Below are 25,212 nucleotides of genomic sequence, written 5' to 3'. Positions count from 1 at the left end.
ATTACAATAGTTTATCATTCCTAGACATTAAGAGATAAGTGCTGCGAGACTTGATATTCGTGTCATATTGTTATTTAACGGATGCTGGAAGAACCTACAGAACACCGGGGATGACCATTTTGGCTTCATTTTGATACCAGTCATGCTTGCATTAAAGGGAACTTTAATATACGTGTCTGGCTGTTTTGTTGTACCAGCAGGAGTAGAGTATGTAGGGCTTGTGTGGCTTTGGAGTCCCTTCATATGCGGTCCAGTTTAACAGTTAATGGTCAAGATTCCTCAAAAGAGCTTAAAGCCAGAAGTAAACGAACACATTCCTGGTGCTGACCGATGCGTCTCCTCTCAATTAAGTGCAAAGCCGATTACAGAAGCTGAGCGTTCCTAGACATTTTAAACAGATAAGTGCTGTGAGATTTGAAACGCGTGTCATAATGCTATTTAATGGATGCTGGAAGAGCCTACGAAACACAGAGGGCGACCAATTTGATTTCACTTTAAAGCAAGTCATGCCTGCATTTAAAGGGAACCTAAAGATATGTGTCTGGCTCTTCCATTGCACCAGCAGGAGCAGACCATGTAGGGCTTGTGCGGCTTTGGACTCTAATCACATGCGGTCCAAACTAGGCTGGGAACTGATCCAAGAAGACAGTACATCCATTATTTAAAAAATGACTAGCTATTCAGTCACAAAATATAAAATAAGTACTTTGCATACTAAACACATTTTACATGAAACGTCTTTCTGTTGAATAAACTGAAAATTGCTTTGTTGGCAAGAATAAACACCAAAGATTATAGAAAAAACAAATCAGCTGGGAACTGTGTTGTCAGCTTCTCATACACATTGTTGACACCCAAATACAGCACACCTTGATCTGCAAAAGCACGCTGCCATGCAAGACCTGAAAGAAGCATACATGAGATACACCTGGTGGAACCTAAACTACTACTTACATTTTTATATTATGTTTACAGGAAACACAGATAGGATAAGTAGAACACTGTACTCCCTACTATTGTCAACGTAAAAACAGCAAAAAACAAATGAAAAATAAAGCAAAAACAAAACAAAAGCAGCTGAAACAAAGCAGGTATGGGGCTTTATTTAATTTATTAAGATGCTACATAGTCCAACAGGGTCGGTCGTTACGCAATAGACTAGATAATTATGAGTATTAATTTCTTAAGATTGTTATTTATATACGTACAAACTGTTTGCCGACAATTGTGACAAATGTGGTGATGGTCTCTGCAGAATACGCAAGGGGAGGTCACCCCCTCTCGGCACAAATAACACTTTCCACCTTTCTATAAATTTTTAGAAAGAACTCATTTCATTTTGCAAGTTATTTTATTACAATTTGTAATTGACATGTAATACATTAAAATAATTTATACTTCAACAGTATTTCATTGACATTTTTGTCAAAAAAAAAAAAAAAAGAACAGAAAGAAAAAAAAGCGAAACCTACTTCTAGTCACAAAGTGGTCCCGTTAAGACAATTGTTTTAGATTTTAGATGGCAGCCAGTTAGAAACATCCTCTTGGACAAAAATCTAAACAGTATCCAGTATATTTCATCCTTGCAAGCCGAGTTTCATCAGTACAATTTCCAGGATAAATTTGACTAATTTTATATATATTTATATATATATATTTATATATGTATATACAGTGCGTGAAAAGATTTTGCAGAGTCCACAGTTGGCATGGATGGAGTCTTGAGAATATTATGAGGAAATGAGCAGCAATCACAAACTGGGGAGGAAGCTCACTGGTCTAAATTAACCCAACTGGTAAATGCCAGCGCTGGATTGGATCAGACAGGATCATGTGAGCTGTCACCACTACAGTTTGGAAGTGTAACGGGAACATTGTGAAAACATATACCACCCAGACAGAGAGGGACCTAATGGCCAGACGAGCGGTGTCTCCTTGGCCGGCGGTGGCAGCTTCACATTAACTGTAGTGACACAGCTGAACAGAGGTGCTAAATGCACTTTTACTTAAGGGTCAGCAAATTAACATTTATGCTGCACCCCTGCACGATTTCACTCTTTCCTACGTCTCCGCAAACACGCATTTTCTTGGTTTCCCCAACGCAAGATATGATTTTCTCATTAAAATTAAAAGTATCTGTGCAAGATGGGAGGGGGAAGATTAATTAATTAAAGGCAAGACCTGTGAGACTCTTTCATGAGTTTTTGTTTTATTTTTAAACACAGTATGATTCAATACTACCCCAGTGATATGGCATTTTGATCAAACCAGAATGGATATTCCATTCACATGCTGATTCTACAAGACCAATTTCCCTGTAATAACACCAATAATAAAGAATAAAACAGACAGTGCAAGCAGTCGAGTGGTAGGCCCTTCTTCCTTCATTACAGCTGTAGCACCTGTTGAAGGTCCACTAGCCACTGGAGAGGTTCTTCTCATTCGGAGGCCATCATCCTCCTATGAGAGAAAGTTAAGGCAAATTAGGTCTCATCTGCTTAGGCTTCATAACACTTCCAATCTTTCATACATACAGTAAGAGGATGCATCTCTTTACAAGGATACAAATCACACAAAATATACCCAAACGCGTTCTGTGAAATTTATTTTCCCGTTTAAAATCTGGGATGTAAAGTACCCAAAGAATCTGATTTGGGAAAAGTAAGATAATTCACAACAGCACCTTCTTACAAAAAAATGAAAACACATGTTGGGAGCTTCAGATGATCTGCATGCTCTTGTAGATCTTCACTTGAATAGATAGATAGATAGATACTTTATTAATCCCAAGGGTAGCTCACTATTTTATTCTCACACCTACCTTTATAAGTCTGTTTTCTTCTCTCAGTCGTTGAACCTCTATCTGAAGCCTTCTACACTCTTCCATTACCTTTTTAGCTTCACCTTCATCCAGAGAGGAGCTGACCGATTTGGATAAAGATGAGGATTCTGTCTTTATTGCACTTGTGGACATAATTCTGTTTGCATCAGAGTCATGCTGTTTTAAAATACACATATATAAAAAAGGAATTAAACTTTACACCAATGGAATGTTTTATGATAACCTTTTCTTCTAACACTAACAAAATAATTACTTTGCATTTTCAGTAGATAAAGTATATAACTCTAAGACTTGCTATGGTATGCCATAACATGGAAAGCACAAAACGATCAAGCACCACTCACGTGAGACCAAGCATGGATCATCTAGACCCATGCGCATGGTTAACACTTACAGGCTTTTCATTCTCAACTGGAAGCTCAAAGACACATCGTAGCTTGGAGTCCATCAGCTCTTCAGGTTTAGCTTCTTTCCACTGCAGAAGAGGACAGTATGTGTCATCCATAATCTTTACATGATTCTAAGCAATATTTAAATTAAATAGACTGTTCACTGGCACCCTGCCCGGGGATTATTTTCTGCCTTGTGCCCTGTGCTGGCTGGGATTGGCTCCAACAGTCCCCCGTGACCCTGTGTTAGGATATAGCGGGTTGGATAATTGATGGATGGAGACTGTTCATCTGTTACCCACGAGTATACTGGAGCCCGAACTCTCAAATGAACCAGTACTTATGTTTGATAATACTCACATTCTAACTCTCTCCTATATATTCGATATGTGTCTTCTACCATAAAACCATTCATCAGCCCTTTTACTTATCCTTGTTATTCAATTTAAGGATCACAAGAACTTTTTGCTTATCCGTGCGCAAAGCAGGAACCCAGCAGGAATGGAGAACTAGTCCATGAGAAGCACACTTACAGTACATATATAGAGAATGTTTTGAACTGCTGATCATTGTGACACAATTTTCCCAGAATTTTCCGAGATAAAACATAATGACATGTCATAAAGATAAGACAAACAGCCAAGCTGTAATTGAACCTAGTCACCTAGAGCTGTGAGGAAGAAGGAAGAAGCACCAAGCTGCCTGCCACAAAATAATTACCATGGATTAAAAGTACTGCACCTGATTATGGCCAAATATACCTGTTTGCCTACTACACCACAAAAACTAAGTACAGATATGAGTACTTACCACTCCCTCTATATCCGTCATATCTGAAGGAGCCACCATAGACTGCACCATAAACTTGTGCTTGCTTTTCTCATTAGGATCGTAGTCAAATGGTTGTAACATGACTGAAAGGAACGAAACAGAAGGGATAACATGCAAATATCAGAGTTTGGAAGATAGAATCATGATACCAAGACAATAGACACTTCCAGGATTTTGCCAGTTGTGCAGGATTACAGTAACCTTAAACTTCTGGCAAGGATACTGGCATTTTTTACAAGGGAGTGGTGTACATACAAAGCATTTCACAAACCCATTAGTGTGAACTTGTACTGCAATTGTTAACTGTTTCCACAAACTACTTCTTTCATTTTTTAAACATGTTTTTAAAAATGGTAGCAAGGAGTCACAGCTTAATTTACTGGCACTGCCTTTCTCATGATGCCAGCCTTTGATACATCATAGAGAAGACCTCAGAATCAGGAGTATACCTACTTGAAGAGAATGGGCAATTTTATATAGGACAACTTTTATATATGTCATCAAACTGAAATAAGGCCCAGGGGTCAGATTTATAACACTTTAGCATGCACAAAAAGAGCCCTAAAATGTGTGTACAAGGATTTCCACACTAACCTCTGAATTTATAATAAAAGAAAATTTGCTGAAAGAACATTCCCATATTTATGGCAACTCTGACTCTTCTGTGAGCAACATTTTGGAAAAACTGGTAAATGACAAGACCTTTGATCAAGAAAGAAAATGCAGCCAAACCAGCTAAATGATCATTGAGCGGTTTTTATACTGTAACTACATTGGTATAACAAACATTAAATCTTGGAAATGATGAATATGATGTGCCGAGTCTATTTTTGTTCCATTAAAAGGATGTCAATGCTGCGCATTTGCCCTGAAGAACCTTTTCTTTGGGTATCATCAGTTTTTATCGGCTTCCTGTTGCCATTTTTCAGGGAACTGGCTGACAGGTCAGGAATCTCTCTGCCAAGCTTTCTTCCATCATGCCTGCTGTGCTGGAAGACATTAGTCGCTTGGACAGATACTACATCCAATTTTCCTATGGTGTGGGTGTACAAACATAAAACATAACCTGGTTTTGTCAGCATAAAAATACAATCTGCAGCAATGCCCGGATCTCCTAACATACTCAAAGAACTTTACTACACCCATATTGCAAGAAGGGCATCTAATGAGAATGAAGCAGCTTTTGTTAACCACAAGAAGTTACACTCCATTAATGCACAAGCCATTTGTGATGCCAAGATGAGACTGACAAAAGGTCATTGCTCAGTGGTCTGGATCAACCCGCAATTTATTTATTCTGAGGGAAAGAAGATTTGCCAGACAGGATGATACTGTACGTGGTAGCTGGCTTGTTGGTAAGGTGACTGCCTGAAACCACACCTTTTTATATGGCCTGTACTATTCTTTGTAACAGCAATCCTGTCATTACATGTGCCAGATTATAGTGGCTACCCACTTAGACAGTGGCACCTTACACCCCCCACCACTGACCCTCAGAATGTAGAAGACAGGTGCTATAATACCGCACATGACCTTGCACGATTAGTCGCAGAGCACAACCACGTACTTGTCGAATGCATGTGAAGCGATCTCAATGTGTCAGTTTGATGATACGTGTTCTACTCCATGCTCCCATCTGGCTTTCTCCTTCCTGCCACCTTCTTCTCCCTTAACTTCTCTTCCCATTCATTCCTTTTTTCCGACTCTTTTCCTCCCTTTCCCATCCGCCTCACACTTCTATTATATATTATGGGGATGTGGATCAGGTGTGGCGATTAGCCAATTACAGATGCGGATGACTCCTAACCTATGCACTTAAGCGAGGACCACCCGCATCACGAAACACCCGGGAACCGCTCCTGCCACACTACCACACCCCCTCTAAGCCGTGAGTGCGGCAATTATCTATTTAAAACTTTGCTTTTATCTGAGCTATGGACCTGCTATACCACAGTCAGGTAGAAGGCTGCACTAACAAGCCAATGATGTTGTGCAGCACTGCGATTACCCATGCATGAGGCTGATTAGCGAAGTCTTTATATAGTGCATCCGGAAAATATTCACAGCGCATCACTTTTTTCACATTTTGTTATGTTACAGCCTTATTCCAAAATGGATTAAATTAATTTTTGCCTCAGAATTCTACACACAACACCCCATAATGACAACGTGAAAAAAGTTTACTTGAGGTTTTTGCAAATTTATTAAAAATAAAAAAACTGAGAAATCACATGTACATAAGTATTTATAGCCATTGCTCAATAGTTTGTCAATGCACCTTTGGTGCCAATTACAGCCTCAAGTCTTTTTGAATATGATGCCACAAGCTTGGCACACCTATCCTTGGCCAGTTTCGCCCATTCCTCTTTGCAGCACCTCTCAAGCTCCATCAGGTTGGATGGGAAGCATCAGTGCACACCCATTTTAAGATCTCTCCGGAGATGTTTGATCAGATTCAAGTCTGGGCTCTGGCTGGGCCACTCAAGGACATTCACAGAGTTGTCCTGAAGCCACTCCTTTGACATCTTGGCTGTGTGCTTTGGGTTGTTGTCCTGCTGAAAGATGAACCGTCACCCCAGTCTGAGGTCAAGAGCGCTCTGGAGCAGGTTTTCATTCAGGATGTCTCTGTACATTGCTGCAGTCATCTTTCCCTTTATCCTGACTAGTCTCCCAGTTCCTGCAGCTGAAAAACATCTCCACAGCATGATGCTGCCACCACCATGCTTCACTGTAGGGATGGTATTGGCCTGGTGATGAGCGGTGCCTGGTTTCCTCCAAACGTGACGCCTGGCATTCACACCAAAGAGTTCAATCTTTGTCTCATCAGACCAGAGAATTTTGTTTTTCATGGTCTGAAAGTCCTTCAGGTGCCTTTTGGCAAACTCCAGGCGGGCTGCCATGTGTCTTTTACTAAGGAGTGGCTTCCGTCTGGCCACTCTACCATACAGGACTGATTGGTGGATTGCTCCAGAGAGGATTGTCCTTCTGGAAGGTTCCCCTCTCTCCACAGAGGACCTCTGGAGCTCTGACAGAGTGATCATCGGGTTCTTGGTCACCTCTCTGACTAAGGCCCTTCTCCCCTAATCGCTCAGTTTAGATGGCCGGCCAGCTCTAGGAAGAGTCCTGGTGGTTTCGACCTTCTTCCAATTATGGATGATGGAGGCCACTGTGCTCATTGGGACCTTCAAAGCAGCAGACATTTTTCTGTAACCTTCCCCAGATTTGTGCCTCGAGACAATCCTGTCTTGGAGGTCTACAGACAATTCCTTTGACATCATGCTTGGTTTGTGCTCTGACATGAACTGTCAACTGTGGGATCTTATATAGACAGATGTGTGCCTTTCCAAATCATGTCCAATCAACTGACTTTACCACAGGTGGACTCCAATTTAAGCTGCAGAAACATCTCAAGGATGATCAGGGGAAACAGGATGCACCTGAGCTCAATTTTGAGCTTCATGGCAAAGGTTGTGAATACTTATGTACATGTGCTTTTTCAATTTTTTTATTTTTAATAAATTTGCAAAAATCTCAAGTAAACGTTTTTCACGTTGTCATTATGGGGTGTTGTGTGCAGAATTCTGAGGAAAAAAATGAATTTAATCCATTTTGTAATAAGGCTGTAACATAACAAAATGTGGAAAAAGTGATGCACTGTGAATACTTTCTGGATGCACTGTACGGTTGTTTCAGGACAGCAACCAGGTAAAGTTCAAGGCACATTCATGTAGGCGCATTTACAAGACGAGTGTGATTTATAAAGGTGAAACAATGTAGAAATGTGCACATGCCATGTTTTAAAAACTGGATTTTATTGTACTGTTTGCATATTTTCATGCCTGAATCCACATAAAGGAGACTCCAGGTCCCCTAGGGCAGTGAAGCATTATCACTAACCACTGACACAAAACTTCAGTTAATTACAACATAATTAAACTAATTTATAACAAAGAGTAAATTAAACTTAAGAAATGCAAAAATATTTAAATCGTTTAATTAACTACTATAATATCAAATGTTAATGTTTAATTTGGGCATGTAAATAAAAAAAAAATACTATACATTTCTACACGGCATGTTTATCTGTTAAGTTTTATATGTACAGTCTAAACTCCCTTGTGCCACTTATTTGCATTCAGGAAATTAATAAGCAATAGAATAGTGGAGGCTATGAATTAAACAACAATTCCTTATTTTCAACTTTAAAACAAACCTAGACATTAATTTAGTCTTGATTGCAGGGTGTTTAGAAAATATTTCTATTTCCTAGCATTGTTTCTATAGAAACACACTTGTGTATACCTAAAGAATATTTGAATCGACAGGATGTAATTTTTTAACTGTATGGGCAAAACTCAAGAACCTCGAAAAACAAATGCTTTACAAGGAGCTCTACTGTAGTTGGTTCTACTCCAAATTCCCTTAAACAGGAACATTGGTTTTTTATTTAAAACAAAGTAAATTTCTGCTTAGAGGAAAAGTAGCACACACAGTAATTTACAGAATACCTCACCTTCTGTTTCAAATGCCTACTGACCTTATTGTCAAGCGTAATTATAAACTGATCTCCAATTTATACTAAACTTGTCAAATACAATTAGGGCTGCAACGATTAGTCGACGTAATTAACGACGTCGACTACAAAAAATCGTTGACGCGTCATAAACAGAACCCCTTAATAGAGGCTCCACTCACAAAGACCCACATTGGTTTTTGTGACTGCAATGCACTAGCACGACTCTGGCTGACTGAGAAACAACTTTAGCCAGATGCTGAGTTCAATGAATGTACATCACTGCATATACTCGGCTTCAGCATATTTCCAAATTGCACTGGAAACTGAATTTAGCCAGTTGCGGCGGTTTAAGGGTTAAGTGAATATGATTTCAGTTAGGTTTGCTAATGTGTTTGGAGCTATAGTAAACGAGTGACTAGGAGTAGCTGAGCCATCCTAGGTTTTTTTTTTTTTTTTTCGTATAATATTTGAGCTCATATGAATAGTAAACGATCTCTAACTAACGTTAGTTAACTTGTGTTTTGGAGTATATCAGTAATTAGCGTGTTACATATTTTAGTCCACTATTTTTTTATTTTGGCATAATATAGTACATGATGTGATAAACTACAACACTTTTCCTTCAGAGTGTAATGATTAAAACATCTTTCTCTATCTGCAAAATCATGCTTGTGTATTCCTGCTACCTCTACTCCCTCCGAGTGTCTCTTCTCAGCAGCTGGGAACATTGTCTCATAGAAGAGAGCCAGCCTCACACCAGAGCATGTCGAAATGCTCACGTTCCTGCACTGCAATCAGGAATATATGCACTGAATCTTTAATAAACTGTACATTACTGTTTTATTGTATTTGTATTTAAGCTTTATTTAAACTTTTGGACTTTAAGACACACCAGTGGCCATTTTTGGTTAAGTTAAATACACTTTTTTTGTTTAAAGACTATGTGCACTTTAGTTTGTATTGTTTAATGTATTTCTTTTTTATTGTGATGGTCACACTAATATAAAACATCTGATTATTTTCAAATTCATATGTTTCACTGGTTATTTTAATTTGATTATTATTAATTTTAATCGTGTTAATGCAGAGACATAAGGGTGACCTTCACAGGTGGACAGACATGAGCAGATGAGGTAAGACATTCACTGGAGTCCAGAACAGAATGTGCAACCACAGGTCGCTGGCATCAAAATAGTCAGGCATGAAATAATTGTGACTAATTGGGAAAAAAATTGAACAATTATTCGACTACCAAAATATAACGCAAAGCTTTAATATTAATTGAGAAAATAAATATATATCATTCTAAATATATTTTTTCAAACCAAAAGTTTTCCTCGTTGTTTATTGTATCCTTGAACTTGGGAATTTACATTACTGCAATGTGCTTAGTACAAGAAAAGACACCATCAGTACAGGGGTGTTACCATCAAGTAGGTGTCCTTCATTCAGCTGTAGAACAGCAGTAAATTCATACTGAAAGTGGTTTCTAAACCTTTTCACCAGTTTATTTGTTGCAAAATAGTGAGATGTGAAGCAAAATTATATTCTGGCATGCGTAAAAGATTGCAAGTGCAAGTGTTCCATTTTGAGGAGAAATTTATTTTGGCGTACAAAAGCTGAATTTGAGTGAACAAAATTCATTGCTGCGTGCAAAAATGTATTTCAGTGTTTGCACTTATCCATATACACACACACAATAGCACCCCTCTAAGCTCAGTTTTTCATTTAGCTTGCTTTCGCAATGTGTTGCTGCGCTCACAACATTCTCTGCTGCAAGCGCTCAACTCTCTGTACACCGTTATAAGTGTGCCACAAAACCAACCAATCACAGACTTGGTTTCAAAAATTCTGATTGGCTCTTACGGTCTCCAATCAGCTCGCTAGCTGCTGCATTCGAAACAGTCCAAATGTAGCTAAATCCAACTAAACTCAATTAAACCCCAATTTATGGATAATATCTTTAATTATTTTATTTTAAAATATATTATTTGTTAAGACTATCGTTGGTGTAGTATAATGTAGTTGCATTATACAACCATGCCAACTGACTCTCCAAATTATATTTGAGTAGCTCTCTTTATGTCGTGAATACTGAACAGCAGCACGAAAACAACATGTCCCGCCACATGTAAGTAATATAAAATCATTTTGTACATTATTATTACATCTGCCATCTCTTCTTTGGCTGCAGAGTAAATCAAAACTCCCTCTATCTGCAAGAAGCGAGGCTGAGTGGACAGTGTTTCCGTGTCCGGAATGCAGCAGCTAGCGAGCTGATTGGAGACCGTAAGGGCCAATCAGAATTTTTGAAACCAAGTCTGTGATTGGTTGGTTTTGTGGCACACTTATAACGGTGTACAGAGAGTTGAGCGCCGCAGCAGAGAATGTTGTGAGCGCAAGCAACATTACGCAAGCTAAATGAAAAACTGAGCGAGAGGGTGCTATTGTGTGTGTGTATATGGATAAGCGCAAACACTGAAATACATTTTTGCACGCAGCAATGAATTTTGTTCACTCAAATTCAGCTTTTGTACGCTCAAAATAAAGCAAAATGACGCTTTTTATTGGCTAACTAAAAAGATTACAATATGCAAGCTTTCGAGGCAAATTCCAACATGGTTTAAACATTTAAAACTCTAACACAACCAACTCTTACGACATACTAACATATCAGCAGGTACAGATCTTTTTACACAGTATAAATATTTTAATACAATAGAGGACTTTTACTTAGAATACATACCAGAGACGTTGATGGATGTCCCAGCATCAATGACACCACTGTTGGGTCGAACGCAATAGCGGCGAGGTGCTGTAGTCTTCACTTTAAAGCAGACATTTTTTTCTGATGGATTATTGAGTTTCAGGGTTGTAGTGACAACATCTGTAAATGGACCTTAAAGAACAGAGATACTGTAGATTAGTACTGTACTTTCACAGCAGGAGTTAAGCTTTCTGAGTTGAACACAACAAAAGCCTGCACACAGAGCTACATAAACATAAACAAACAAAAAAAAAGACCAAAAAAGTAAACACAGTTACTGTTACATTTAGTAATGCCCTGGGGCCTCATGTATAAACGGTGCATAGGCACGAAAACACTCCACGCTCAAATCACAATGTATAAAACCTAAACTTGGTGTAAAGCCACGCACATTTTCACGCTAGTTAAAAAAAACCCTGGTGTACGCAAGTTCTCCGCTTGGTTTTGCAAACTGGAGGCACCTAGCGTCAAAGCAGTGCTTTTGTTCCAGTGTGGTTTCCGTTTCTTTTTTAGATGCACAACCCTGACGTGGCTCTATAAATACACTCAAATTAACCACATATTGTTTATTAGTTTAAGGCATCCGATTGTAATTAAACTGTAAGAATATAATGGTCCACTGAATGGCCAAACTATTCCAAATACCATAGATGCTTTAGCGTTGTTACTCTCACTGCACCTCCTCCTTCTTCTTTCTGCGGTTTCCGTTAGGGGTTGCCACAGCGGATCCACTTTTTCCATATTGCTCCCACTGCACCACTCAGAGTATTCATATCACTGTATCTGAGTGGGGAATCAAAGTTCTACAGAAACTGAGAAAGAGAATTATCGATATACAGCATCAAGCACACTCAGCCATGCTGTCTATTGAACTGCTCTAATATGGCAAATGCTTTCCTGTAGGGACATCGCGGTTCAGAAACAGTTCATCCTAAGAACTGTAAACACACTCAATCAGTCCATTAAGTGCTTCTTGTAAAACACTTTGTACTTATAAGTACAACTACCTCACTGTAAACTTGCGATACAGTTATAATATTGCACAACCTGAGCCATTTTATAAAGCGTGTATTTACATATGATGACAATATCATTTTTAAGATGAAATGCAGCAACATATGTTTATTACATTATACAGATAAAATGATAACATTATTTAAACAATCTATATTGTTAATAACTAAACATGCAAGGACACGGTGGCGCAGCACTAGTTAGTTCAGGAATTGTCCCTGGCTCGTGCTGTATTCTTGCTGGTGCTGGCAGGACACTGGAAGGATAGATGGATGGAATAATTAAACTTGTACTACAAAGATATTTCAATGTTCCTTAAATGTTTTGAAGAATTGGCGTTCTAAGCTTTCAGCTGGCTTTATATCTATTACAGAGCCGATTGTGTGGTGATTGCTTACTTGGAGAAAGAAAAGGAAGGACAGGAATTGGAGGTTAGTACATTTGAAAGAGACAGTACTGCTGCAATAAATTATTTCATCGAAGGTCGCGCACGGTGCAGCAAGCATCTTGCGGGAGGCAGGAAAAATCTCTGGACAGGATGCCAGCTTATCACTATCACTGCAACACAATGTTCCCATGTTTAATAACATGCTTTAACTCCTATCATCATGAAAAAATCAAGTAGACATCTCAGTATTTTAATTATTCAGAGAGCTGGAATATCACTAATGTAATGGATTCTGTGTCCTGTCGGAGGAAGGGAAAGCCTGATTAAGAAGCACATAGTGATTCACACACATAGAGCACATAGAAGAACACATACAAAACAAAGCATTTAATGTGCTACTTTAGTTATGATGGGATTTGAGAAACGATTTAAAGATGAAGATAATGATGTTCTACTTTAATGACAAAATAAACTACGTGATTAAAGTGGAAATTTTGAGATTAAAGCTGACTTTTCAAGCTTTTTTCTCACCGTGTCTCTATTTTTTTTTTCTTTTCTCTACACCCTAATAAGCTTTCATATGACACTCAGATCACAGCGACTCTGATATCTGACTTCTTTTTTTATTTTGGGCATTGTGCGACTTTATGAACTTGAGCTTTTGAGTTTTTCTGACACTCTATGTCACTCAATCATCTCCTTCTTGTTGTTGTTTATACCACTGTTTTAAACCAACAAATAGTACGTTTTTCCTTGCTTCCACTTGGTATTCGCTGAAAGTGTTTTATTCCTCCCCCCGTGCTTTTGCCATTACCTTTTCACAGAACGCTGAACTTAAGGGCTATTAATATTGACTTGCATATTCAAAGAGGCGTAGTTTTAGGAGGAGTTTGGGTGGGACAGCAGGCGTGTGCGTGTGCATGTGCGTTACTTTTCACGCTGACCGTGATTTATGGACTGGAAGAACGTGGAATTTGGCGAACACACAGATTTATGCATCGGATTTTTTGTGCATACGCATATTTCCGCTTTTGTTCTTATGCCTTGTTTTAGTGTGAATTCTACGCACAGCGTTATGCATGAGGGCCCTGGTAAGTAGTTAAACACTTAAATCTCATCTAAAAATTGAAAATAAAATCGGAAGAAATTTTTATAATGCAACTTCTGCAGTCAGCCCTCAACACCCCCCAAACTCCCCAATGATTTAGTTTTATGAAGGTAAAACAAACTACCCAGACAGGATTGTTCTGTCTCTTTTAACTGCCAAGAAAACCACCAATAATAATGAAAGGAAGGTTGGGATGGATTTAGGCACTGAAAGCAAATCAACAATATTCTCTGCTTTACCATACTTATACACCAAAACAGAGAACACCCTCTGTATATGGTATGCTGTTTTTTTGCCTCTGAATCAAAAGAGCAATCTGCTACAACTTATTTTACTAAAAATGTGCTTTGTGCTCCACAGTTTTGTGTCATCATTAGCATGCTAACATCACTAATACTTCACTGATAAAACACATAAAATATTCATAAGAGCTCAACTTCCAAATACACACAAAAAAAGAAGTCAAAACACAGAATAATTAAATGTTTGGAATGTATCAGAAGTGCTGGGATGTAGTCATCTTACAAAGCATCAAGAAGCTAAGAAAGTGTGTGGCGAGTCTGTTGTTACATAACATAATGTTTATCAAACCTGCATACACCAATTCAGGGAACAGGTGGCCATCCATGTTTCATTGCGTGAAAAAGAATGTGTGCCAGTCCATTGCAAATCTCATTCACACAACATATGGCCAATTTTGAATCACCAATTAACTTGACATGCATATGAACAGTAGTTGAACAAACACAGTAGTTATTTTATTTAAACAATGATGGGGCTACTTTCTCTTGTTTGCTCTGCTTCTGCACACATTCACTTCTGAATGCAGAATAGGATACATTCCCCACATTGGATGTGGCAAAACACATTTTTGAGTGCACTGTGAATGTGTCACAAAATTTACACAAAAACCACACTAGATGTGTAGTGTTGAATTGGGTGCAGCGTGAAAATTCCAGAATTCCACACTCCACGATATGTTTCTGCTTTCCAAAAGGAAACCATCAATGACATAATCTGCAATTTCATTATCACATTTTAAGAGTTCCCCCCCCAAATTTAGTCACCCTATAATACTTTTGCCTTCTGTCAACAGCAGATAACTGCAAACACCTCCTGCAAGAAATGCTAATATCTGTAAAATAATCAGAAGCACAGACTACTTAGTGTTCATATGTTCATTTCTCGGTGTAATATACTTGACAGGACAAGAGACTAAAAATAATTTTTTTTTTTATTTTCTTTTCTATCATCATAATATGACGAAATTTACAATACTAATCCTTACACTGTCTATTGTGGAACAATGATAAAAAGCAACGTTAGAGATAAAAGAAGTTCAAAAAATCTGTAAGACATTTTTCCTTTAGGTTTCCTAAGGTAGCTCTAGAGACATAACCTTATTATTACACTCACCAAAGGATAGTGGAAAGCCTCTCCATAATGATTGCAGCCCTCCTTAACCTGTGTTTGACACAATTAAATTTTTTTATCTCTCTAACTACAAATTATACCCATCCTATGAGAGATGCAACTCAACCTTTTGGTTTTCCCTAGATACACACCCAAATAGAGTTTAACATGTATATTGATGTAAGATTCCTTCAGTTTCAAGTTAGGTGTCTTGCCCACTTAGGAGTTATGCTCGATGACGCCAATGTCCACAGTCAAGTGTTCAGTCTAAGGTTGTCCGAATCCTTCTTATTCAGATTCATCTGGAAAAACTCTTTACTGCCTAGTTTCACTATATCTTAGGGATGTGCTGTGTTATTTATTTACTAAACGGAGGTCACGTCAGCATGTTCAGAAAGCATGGCAACCTTTCTTGCATGAGGTTATTTGCTTCCAGATTCCTGAGTAATGAAAGAAATCTATTTTGTTGACACTGTTTTTCTTTTAACACTTTTTTTGAGAGTGCAATGGGGGAATATAGCTACAGGGCAATGATAGTATCTTAATTAAATCACGCTATTATAAAACTGAGGAGTGGAGAAGAAGTGTACTGGTGCCGATATTTAAGAATAAGGGGGATGTGCATGACTGCAGTAACTACAGGGGAATAAAATTGATGAGCCACAGCATGAAGTTATGGGAAAGAGTAGTGGAAGCTAGGCTAAGAAGTGAGGTGATGATAAGTGAGCAGCAGTATGGTTTCATGCCATGAAAGAGCACCACAGATGCAATGTTTGCTCTAAGGATGTTGATGGAGTAGTTTAGAGAAGACCAGAAGGAGTTGCATTGCATCTTTGTGGACCTGGAGAAAGCATATGACAGGGTGCCTCGAGAGGAACTGTGGTATTGTATGAGGAAGTCGGGAGTGGCAGAGAAGTATGTAACAGTTGTACAGGATATGTACGAGAGAAGTGCGACAGTGGTGAGGTCTGCGGTAGGAGTGATGGATACATTCAAGTTGGAGGTGGGATTACATCAGGGATTGGCTCTTATTTGCAATGGTGATGGACAGGTTGACAGACGAGATTAGACAGGAGACCCCATGGACTATGATGTTTGCTGATGACATTGTGATCTATAGCGATAGTAGGGAGCAGGTTGAGGAGACCCTGGAGAGGTGAATATATGCACTAGAGAGAAAAGGAATGAAGGTCAGTAGGAACAAGACAGAATACATGTGTGTAAATGAGAGGGAGGTCAGTGGAATGGTGAGGATGGAGGGAGTAGAGTTGGCAAAGGTGGATGAGTTTAAATACTTGGGATAAACAGTACAGAGTAATTGTGGAAGAGAGATGAAAAAGAGAGTGCAGGCAGGGTGGAATGGGTAGAGAAGAGTTTCAGGAGTAATTTGTGACAGACGGTTGTTATCATCAAGAGTGAAAGGGAAAGTCTACAGAACGGTAGTGAGACCAGCTAGGTTATATGGTTTGGAGACGGTGGCATTGACCAGAAAGCAGGAGACAGAGCTGGAGGTGGCAGAGTTAAAGATGCTAAGATTTGCATTGGGCGTGACAAGGATAAACATGATTAGAAATGAGTACATTAGAGGGTCAGCTCAAGTTGGACGGTTGGGAGACAAAGTCAGAGAGGTGAGATTGCATTGGTTTGGACATGTGCAGAGGAGAGATGCTGGGTATATTGGGAGAAGGATGCTAAGGATAGAGCTACCAGGGAAGAGAAAGGCCTAAGTGAAGGTTTATGGATGTGGTAAGAGAGGACATGCAGGTGATGGGTGTAACAGAACAAGATGCAGAGGACAGAAAGATATGGAAGAAGATGATCTGCTGTGGTGACCCCTAACGGGAGCAGCATAAAGAACAACATATAACTGAAGTGTACACATTTCACTCCACCCTCCTTAAAAAGTCAAAAAGGTTAATTACAAAAAAAGGAAAAACTCTCAGCACATGCTAAAATATTCAGGAAATATATAATGTAAATACAGTCTCTGACTACCACTCTCTCTCTATATCCAGCCAGCCACTTTGCATCTCTACCACTCGCGTATGTGGATTTCACTTTCACCAAACAACAAATCTTTTAATTCTCGCGGATACGCCTCTTCATTGGGAAGAAGTACTACTTTTCCCTGATGGCAACACGAATTAGATGCTCTACAAGACTCTGACATACAGTTTCAATCGGAACAATAAATTCTCTCTCTTTTCGCCACTCCATTATTTCACCGAGTAATAATTTGTTTTTTTTGTGCTAATGCGATCTTTACTATCATTTTTTGAGACTTTCAAATTTTAGTACTTTCATTATCTCTAACCTGCTCTGCATGTGTATCGTGCCAACGTTTTTGAATTCTTTATGACGTTCTACTTTGTCATCTACTCTTTTGTCTTTTATTTCTGGCCCTGAGCGTGGTTTTTTTAGGAGACGGAGTTCCTTTAATGTTTGAAGTGACATCCTTCTATAACCCTGTGACGGCCAAGCCAATGCAATGTTCTGGTGTGCTGGGCTAGTTACATCACTTCAAAAGAGGCCCTTCGAATCAACTGGGGAAGTTCAGTTATGGGACACATTCTAGACTCCCTAGAGATAATAGCAGAGGACTGTCATTATGAAAAATGCTGCACATGCTCTCTTTGACACATCAACATGGAGTACATTCACCTAACGAATTATTCAGCAAAAGTTTTCTAAGAAACACTGCTGGGGTTCCTTTACACTAACAGCAATACATCTGCATAATGTCTCGCCATGACTGACAGCCAAGTCAGAAGTTTTCTTTCTTTAAAATTGTCATGCTTTTTAGTAATTCTGGTGTGTATTCATACCATACTGTGCATTTTTATTTATTTAAAGATCTTCTGTAAAAAGCCAAATTTCCCTCAGGACAAAAAGTTCCATCTATCTATACAAGTACAACACCAAAAAATCCTTGAATATGTAAATCAGGCACATGCCACTGAAAAACCTTCAAACTGTCTCAACCATTAATACACAAAATGCCTGAAATAAACTGAACATGTGACCAAAACATTCAAAAACATTACCATTAAGACACAGTCTAGGTCACTTAACATAAAGGACTGTTTAACACCAAGGCTCCAGGATTTAAATTCTTAACAAGAAGTCACACAAAAGGCTTGAACGTTGTACTTGTATTCACAGAGAATCTCCAAGGCATGTAAAGTATTGTGCAAAACTAATAAACCACTCAAGAGAATTATTTCTAATGCTAGTCATCTGGGTAGTAAGTGTTTGTGTCCACATGAAAGTATTAAATTATATTAGAATACATTCAAACAAACATTTTGTTGTGATGTGAAATTGCATACAAGTTGATAAATATTTTGTATGTATTTATTTGTAATTTAGGTAAAGCAATGTAATATAAGTGTTACATTAGTGAGAAGCAGTAATGTTTACCCCACTTTTTTGGAATGGGTCTCTTTGAATTTTATGACAGAGTTTGGAGGGGTGTGCCTTAAACAAGTTTGGCTAATGTTTCTGTGAAGTCTCTCAGTCAACCCCTCATAGGAAAGTCATGCTGCCTAACTGGCAAACTTTAGCTCAGGAAATGGTTATATTTGGGGGGGTTAAGGGGGCAGTCAGGTGTGAAGATGTTTTCTATTCCCCCATTAGTTTGAAGTATGGCTGTTTGGAACTTGCTTGTATCAGAAGCCTTTAAGTACCACAACGTCCTATTAGCTCTAGGGGTTGAACAGAACATCTATTAATTTTCATGCTTTACTCACTCCTTCTCTCTTACCAAACTGATGCATGAACTGAAAAGGACAACACAATGAAGAGCACACCTTGGCAGCCATATTGAGACAGGCATGTTGCCTGTTCTGAAGAAAGCCGACAACAAATGAACTAGAGACATTTTTAAGTAACTAACAAGTCTGTGAGCCACCTGAAACTACACATCAACATTTATCAGGTTGTATGGTTGCCAAAATTCAAATGTACTTTGCATAGTGTTATTATTTATGAATACTATCAATAATACATTTTTATATTGTAACTTAACTCCTGCTTGTCTTTTACTACACCTGATTGCCTGAGGATGTAGAAGGGAAGGTGGGGAGAAGTTATATGGTACAATACCTTATAAACAGTGGTAAGTCTGTGAGATTTGAAGCATTCTGACAAAGGCTACATATTAATAATACAAAAGGAGAAAGTAGAGCAATATATTTCTCTACCAAGACAAAACACATTTGTATAATGAAAAGCAGTTTTCTTATATTTTGTAAGACAATTTCTCCTCAGGGGACCCTGGCCAATCTATGTATTTGTTAAGTTTCAACAAGAGTACACTTGTTCAAAATGATTCAAGTAGTGATTAGTTGCACCAGATTTGCTGATGGTTCAATTTAATAAATAAATAGGAGTTAAAATCTAATTTTATTTGTCACATACAAATTATTTATATAGTGAAATGCTTAGTTGTGCAACTCCAATGACTGCGCCTTTAAGAATAATACAAAGAGACAATAATAATATGTGGTAAATAATAACCACTAAATAACAAATAACAATAGAGTATAATTTATTTCTAAACACTTTTCGTATTCAATATGCGGATGGAATGTATGGAAAAAAACTCCTTCTCAGTCTCTCTGAACTGACCTTTAGCCAGTGGTAGCATTTTACAGCAAAGAAAAATAGCCAAGTGTTGAAATGGCTGGTGTCATACAATTTTCTTGCCCAGGGTAATTCCATGTCATATCATCACAGTTTTGGGCCTCATCGTCACAGATTTTAATGAATTGCATGATGACAGCAGATGCTGTCAGTTACCTGCTGGAGGTAAAAGCATTGTCTTTTCTGAAGCAGCATACATTTTTACAATGTCTTCGGTTGAGAGGTTGTTTAGATTTAATCAGAAATCTTGTTGTGACCCTTTCAAATGTCATCTCAAGATGATGTGTCTTAAACAGCAATACAGGATCAGACAAGTCTCAATTTAATGGGAGGTCAGCGCATCTGCAGAAATTGCTGTGTGAGACTATCAAAACTCACAAACCCAGAACAAACAGATCTGTCAGTCTGACTCTTCCAGTAGTGACTTAGCAGACCCTCCCAATCCTGAACCTATGGCTGGTCTTTTAACATCTGGATATGAAGGTACATGGCTAGGATGTGTTGTAGAAACTATGCCCAGCACTGGAGAGTTGAGACTGAGACTGAACTTTTTACAACCTCATGAACCATCTCCATTCTACTCATACCTATGCTATCCTGATACATTTGTCACGGATCATTAGGATGTGCTTTTAGCAGTTAAACCTGTGATGGAAACAGGACTGACATACACAATTTTAAGCAATGACTCAATTGCTGCATCAAAGGCTCTGATGGGAGTACAAATTAAGAGTGTAACCATTGTTTATGTTCTTACATTCCCACCTTACCAGTCAAATAGTACAGCTTGTACGTAATTTATTCATGAAGTTAAAATTTCTTTCCTCATTCTAGTGGTCTAAGAGCCCACCTAGTTTCAGTTTAGATTTTGTGTTAGTTTTTCAGGTTTATGAGGAAAGGCTTGATCTATATTTTCTGAAAACATACAATGAAAGTGTTCATGATCTCAAATGATTTATGTAATTCAAGACCCTTTTTAGTAAGCCAGCATCTCTGAAGAAGTCAAAAGCGTGAACTGAAGAGAAAAACTAAAACTGTTCTGATTTCGCCATTAATTCTATTTTGTTTTAGTTACTTTGGCATCATTGCCACTTTATTCATTTTTAACTGTCATGTTTATTTTTATGTAAATTAAAATATTTTTACTGCTATTTCTGGCTTTAGTCTTTGTTTTCATGAACCCTAATAGCCCAGCAACATTCACTGATCACTAACTGCTATTCAGCGCCATTGTAAGGAACTGTGGTTTTGATGCTCACTTCAGATAAGTAAGGATATCATAGCAACAACTCAAAAACCCAAGACTAAATTTTCTGGAGATGTTCATGACATTATAAACTAGCTTTAGTAAAAATAATTGACCAATTTTAAAAAAATGTTTCACTAATCAATTTTTATTATTTGTAGTGTGGGAAAAGAGCTTTAAAACAATATGGAAACCATTTCTGTGCAACTCATATTTATATGAGTTATAACTAATATTTTATTTATTTTATACAGCCAGTCAAAGTCAGCATCTAATGAGAAGTTCAAACTTTGTTAGCTTAAATCTCCCTTAATATTGATCCGAGACATGACCAGGGGTTACTCATATGACCAAATCGGCAAGGCAAGTTTCATTAAAATCTGTGACAATGAGGTCCGAAAGTGTAATGATTGGACATGGAATTATCCCCCTTGTATGACACTGCTTGATACAGATGTCCCTGAAGTTACGGAGTACACACCGAGTGACATGTTCTGCTAACTGCACCACTCTTTGCAGAGCCTTGTGGTACTGTTGCATGCTTTTTCCAAACCAGGAAGTGACATCTTCTATCACAATATTTTTGATGGTCGATGTATACAAGTAATTTAGTATCTGAGAAGGCAGCCCGAAAACAATGAGGTGGTAAAGACAGTGCCTTCTTCACCAAGATGCCCATGTGCTTGGACCAGGTCAGGTCATCCATGAAGTGGACACTGATGCATCTGAAACTGTCCACCCTCTCTAACGGAGTACTGTTAATACTGAGAGGGCGGTAGCGTCCACATTGTTTTCTCCCAAAGTCCACAATCAGCTCCTTTGTCTTGCTGACATTCAGGAATAGACTATTGTTCTGACACCACTGTGACAAACTCTCAATTTTATCTAGGGAAGTCTCCTCATTGTTGTTAAATATCAGGCGTACCACAGTTGTATCATCATCAAACTTCACAATAATGTTAGAGACACATGCAGATATGCAATCATCTGCATAGAGGGAGTAAAGTAGAGAGCTCAGAAGACAGTCTGGTGTAGTGCCTGTGATGAGAGTGAGGGATGAAGAAGTATGGTCAGCCACTCAGACAACATGGGGTCTGCTTGTCAGGAAGTGACCGTTACTGACAGTAAGTGACCGTTACTGCTGTCGCATCAGTTGTTGTTGACCATAAGATACACTCCTCCACTTTTCAGTTTTTCATACTCCTCTGTTCTGTCCATATGGTAAATGAAGAGAGATTTAAGTAGGTTGAATCGTTAAGCAGGCTGAATCGCATGGGCCAGTCTTACTGGAGTCAGGCATGTCTCTTCAGGCATATCTCTGTAAGAAAGAATGTTGCAGACTGGAATGTCTCACTAGACCTTTATCCTTAGGCTGGGTTTATACTTCACGCGACGTGACCTCCAACAGACGCTACTGCTATTCAAGTGTTGTACTGTTTATACATGCGCGCAATTTCCGTAAATCTGGAAGATTCCACAAGGTGGCAGTGCGAGATATCAACACAGTGAGAAAACGTTTGGTTTCTCTGTGTTGTGAATTTCCTGAAACATCCATAGTACTAGGGTGTTGTTAGCTATTATGAATGTAGAGAAAAGTCAAGCAAAATGACACCTTTTATTGGCTAACTAAAAAGATTACAATATGAGTTGCCTCGAAAGCTTGCATATTGTAATCTTTTTAGTTAGCCAATAAAAGGTGTCATTTTGCTTGACTCTTCTCTGAAACATCCATTAAACTCCAAAGAACACCTTGCCACAATATCTCTGAAAAGGATGTTTAATGATTATATCCATCAATCCAGGGATGCGCCCACTCCAGCAAGCATCAGGCATGAGACAGAAACAAAATCCCTAGATGGGGCATCAGCTCATCGCATGGTGAACAAAAGCATACACATACACTAGTGTCACTTTAGTGTCACCAAATCCCCAAACCTTCATGTCTTTGGAAGGAAACCGGAGCATACTGTGGAAACCCACCAGGAAAACGTGCAAACTCCAGGATAGGAACATCAGGGGTGTGGCCTCCTGCGAGGCAGCAGCGCTACCGCTGTGGTGATTGCTGCTTGCCACTGCTGTCAGTTCAGGAGGAAGCCCCAGAAGAACACAGCGATTACCAACTGGGTTGGTTTTAAGATGACGTTTACGATGATGTACTTTAATGACAAAATAAACTACGAGTTTAAAGTGGACATTTCAAGATTAAATCCAAAATTTCCACTTTAATCACAAAATAGAACTTTGCAGTGTCCTTAATTTTTTTCCCCCAGTGGCTCAAATATGCTACCAAACATTCTGATGCTGCTGTGAAAGTGAGGAAAAAAAAAAAAGATGGCACAGAAGATGGTATGTGAGACTTTTAAAATGTACCATGTCATTACAATGGGGAATATGCAATGCTTGAATGTAAAAGCACCATGAATACATTTGTATGTTGGCATTTTGCTTCACCACATCAACCCATTCATCAAAAATTGAAGCACGCACATTGATCCTGTAGGATCCGCATAGTGGCTTTCTGTCACATGTCGATAGTACATGGAGACTCTGATGTCATGTTCCAAGTTGATCACACTGAGCCCCCAACTTTTGCTGGCACTGCAACTTGCACATGCGTCGCGTTAATCTCTGAGGACATACTCAGTGGATGTGTCAAACGAACGCTAGGAACGTGTAGCAGGCATGATGCGTGCACATACGCATTCTGAGCATGAAATATAAACCAGCCCTTAGTCTGACGTCATCCAGCTTGCTCCCCAGCTACTGGACATAGCCTAGTAGGACACTGGCCATTGGTGGACAGTATGCATGAGCCCTCAGCCTGTTGCACACTCTGGTGTGTTTCCCTATGGTTTTCCTTGGGTGAATCTGCTGTTGCTGTCACTACTTTTAGAAAGATCTCACTCGTCCAAGCAGAGTCAGCAAATATGGAGTTAAAAAGCTGGCAATTCACTTGTGATCCTATGTTTATAAGTGTCTGGTGATCATAATTAATGCAACCCGAAGTAGCAGGTGTAAAAAAGTAAATAAAAATAACACAACACAAACTATACAGACAGACTAATCAGAGTCAGCAGAATGGCAGCCACAACGAAAAATGCCTGGGTTCTCCAAGGCTAACACACTTTGACAGATATAAAAATCACTGTTTTTTTATCCACAAGGTCAAATACTGTACATTGAGCAATAGCACACTAAACTGTATTTTCAAGATATGGTGTTCAGAATGACATAAAGTAAGTTGAAGACAGGAAGTGGAAGATCTGCAGAGCTGTCTGAATCTGATGGATTATATTTAAAGAACACAACATTAAAAACGGGAAATTTTTCAGAATCTGAAAGTACATGCTGTCACATACATGCTCATTGGAGACAGTTTACAGGATCAAATGGTCATATTTCTCAGCTAGGCCAGGAGTTGGGCTATCATTAGATCTTTTCTCCTCTTGTCCCTCTGCAGAACAGCCAAAGACTGAGCCTTTAAGGGACATCACTACCGGTCCACCCTTTGATGACATCACGTCCAATACCCAGAACCCATCTTACCTGCCACATCAGTTCTTGTTCTGGCCTCCCTGATTCCACCTCTTCCTCTAATCCACCATATTTATAGACCAGTTTCATCCTGATTGTCAATTCTGTCTTTAACTTGTGTCTGTGATAATGTGTTTTTCATTTTGCATGGGGTAGCCATCCCCAAACCTTTTTCTGTTTGCTGTCTATGTTATGTTATGACATTGCTTTGAATGTGCAAAGAAGTCTTAGAAAAATGTTTAGGAGAAAGTGGTGCAACTAACAAATCAATTCTTGTGGAAATGCAACAAGCTGAACATAAAGCATGGAGAAACAATGAATGGCAAAATGTCTCTTGGAGAACCAAATTCAGATTTGAAATTGATACCAGAAGAGTTAGTGAGAAATATAGTTGCGTGCGGGGATGTTTTTGAAAAGGGGGGTGGGGTGGTTAGGACATGATGGAATGTTGACTTCTGAAAAAACATATTAATATATTTTCCTTAAGGACTGGTTACAGGAAGTGATAATTTAGGAGCTT

At 38.7% G+C, this 25,212-nt stretch overlaps 1 protein-coding gene across 1 annotated transcript in view; it reads right to left on the bottom strand.

Moving 5' to 3' along the window:
- Window positions 1-1,078: 1,078 nt before the first annotated feature.
- Window positions 1,079-25,212, bottom strand: part of vapb (VAMP (vesicle-associated membrane protein)-associated protein B and C) — a 33,933-nt gene continuing 9,799 nt past the window's right edge. Inside the window, exons 2-6 of the mRNA XM_039734491.1 lie at window positions 11,325-11,477; window positions 4,042-4,145; window positions 3,237-3,317; window positions 2,822-2,998; window positions 1,079-2,460 (exon numbers count right to left, since the gene is read on the bottom strand). Coding sequence (XP_039590425.1) covers window positions 2,299-2,460; window positions 2,822-2,998; window positions 3,237-3,317; window positions 4,042-4,145; window positions 11,325-11,477 — 677 coding nt within the window. The 3' untranslated portion in view covers window positions 1,079-2,298. The remainder of the gene's footprint in view (window positions 2,461-2,821; window positions 2,999-3,236; window positions 3,318-4,041; window positions 4,146-11,324; window positions 11,478-25,212) is intronic.

Source organism: Polypterus senegalus, chromosome 14 (genome assembly GCF_016835505.1).
Source record: "Polypterus senegalus isolate Bchr_013 chromosome 14, ASM1683550v1, whole genome shotgun sequence".
NCBI classification, from domain to species: domain Eukaryota; kingdom Metazoa; phylum Chordata; class Cladistia; order Polypteriformes; family Polypteridae; genus Polypterus; species Polypterus senegalus.
The sequence above is the reverse complement of the archived record's forward strand: the minus strand, read 5'-3'. Positions and strand labels throughout refer to the sequence as shown.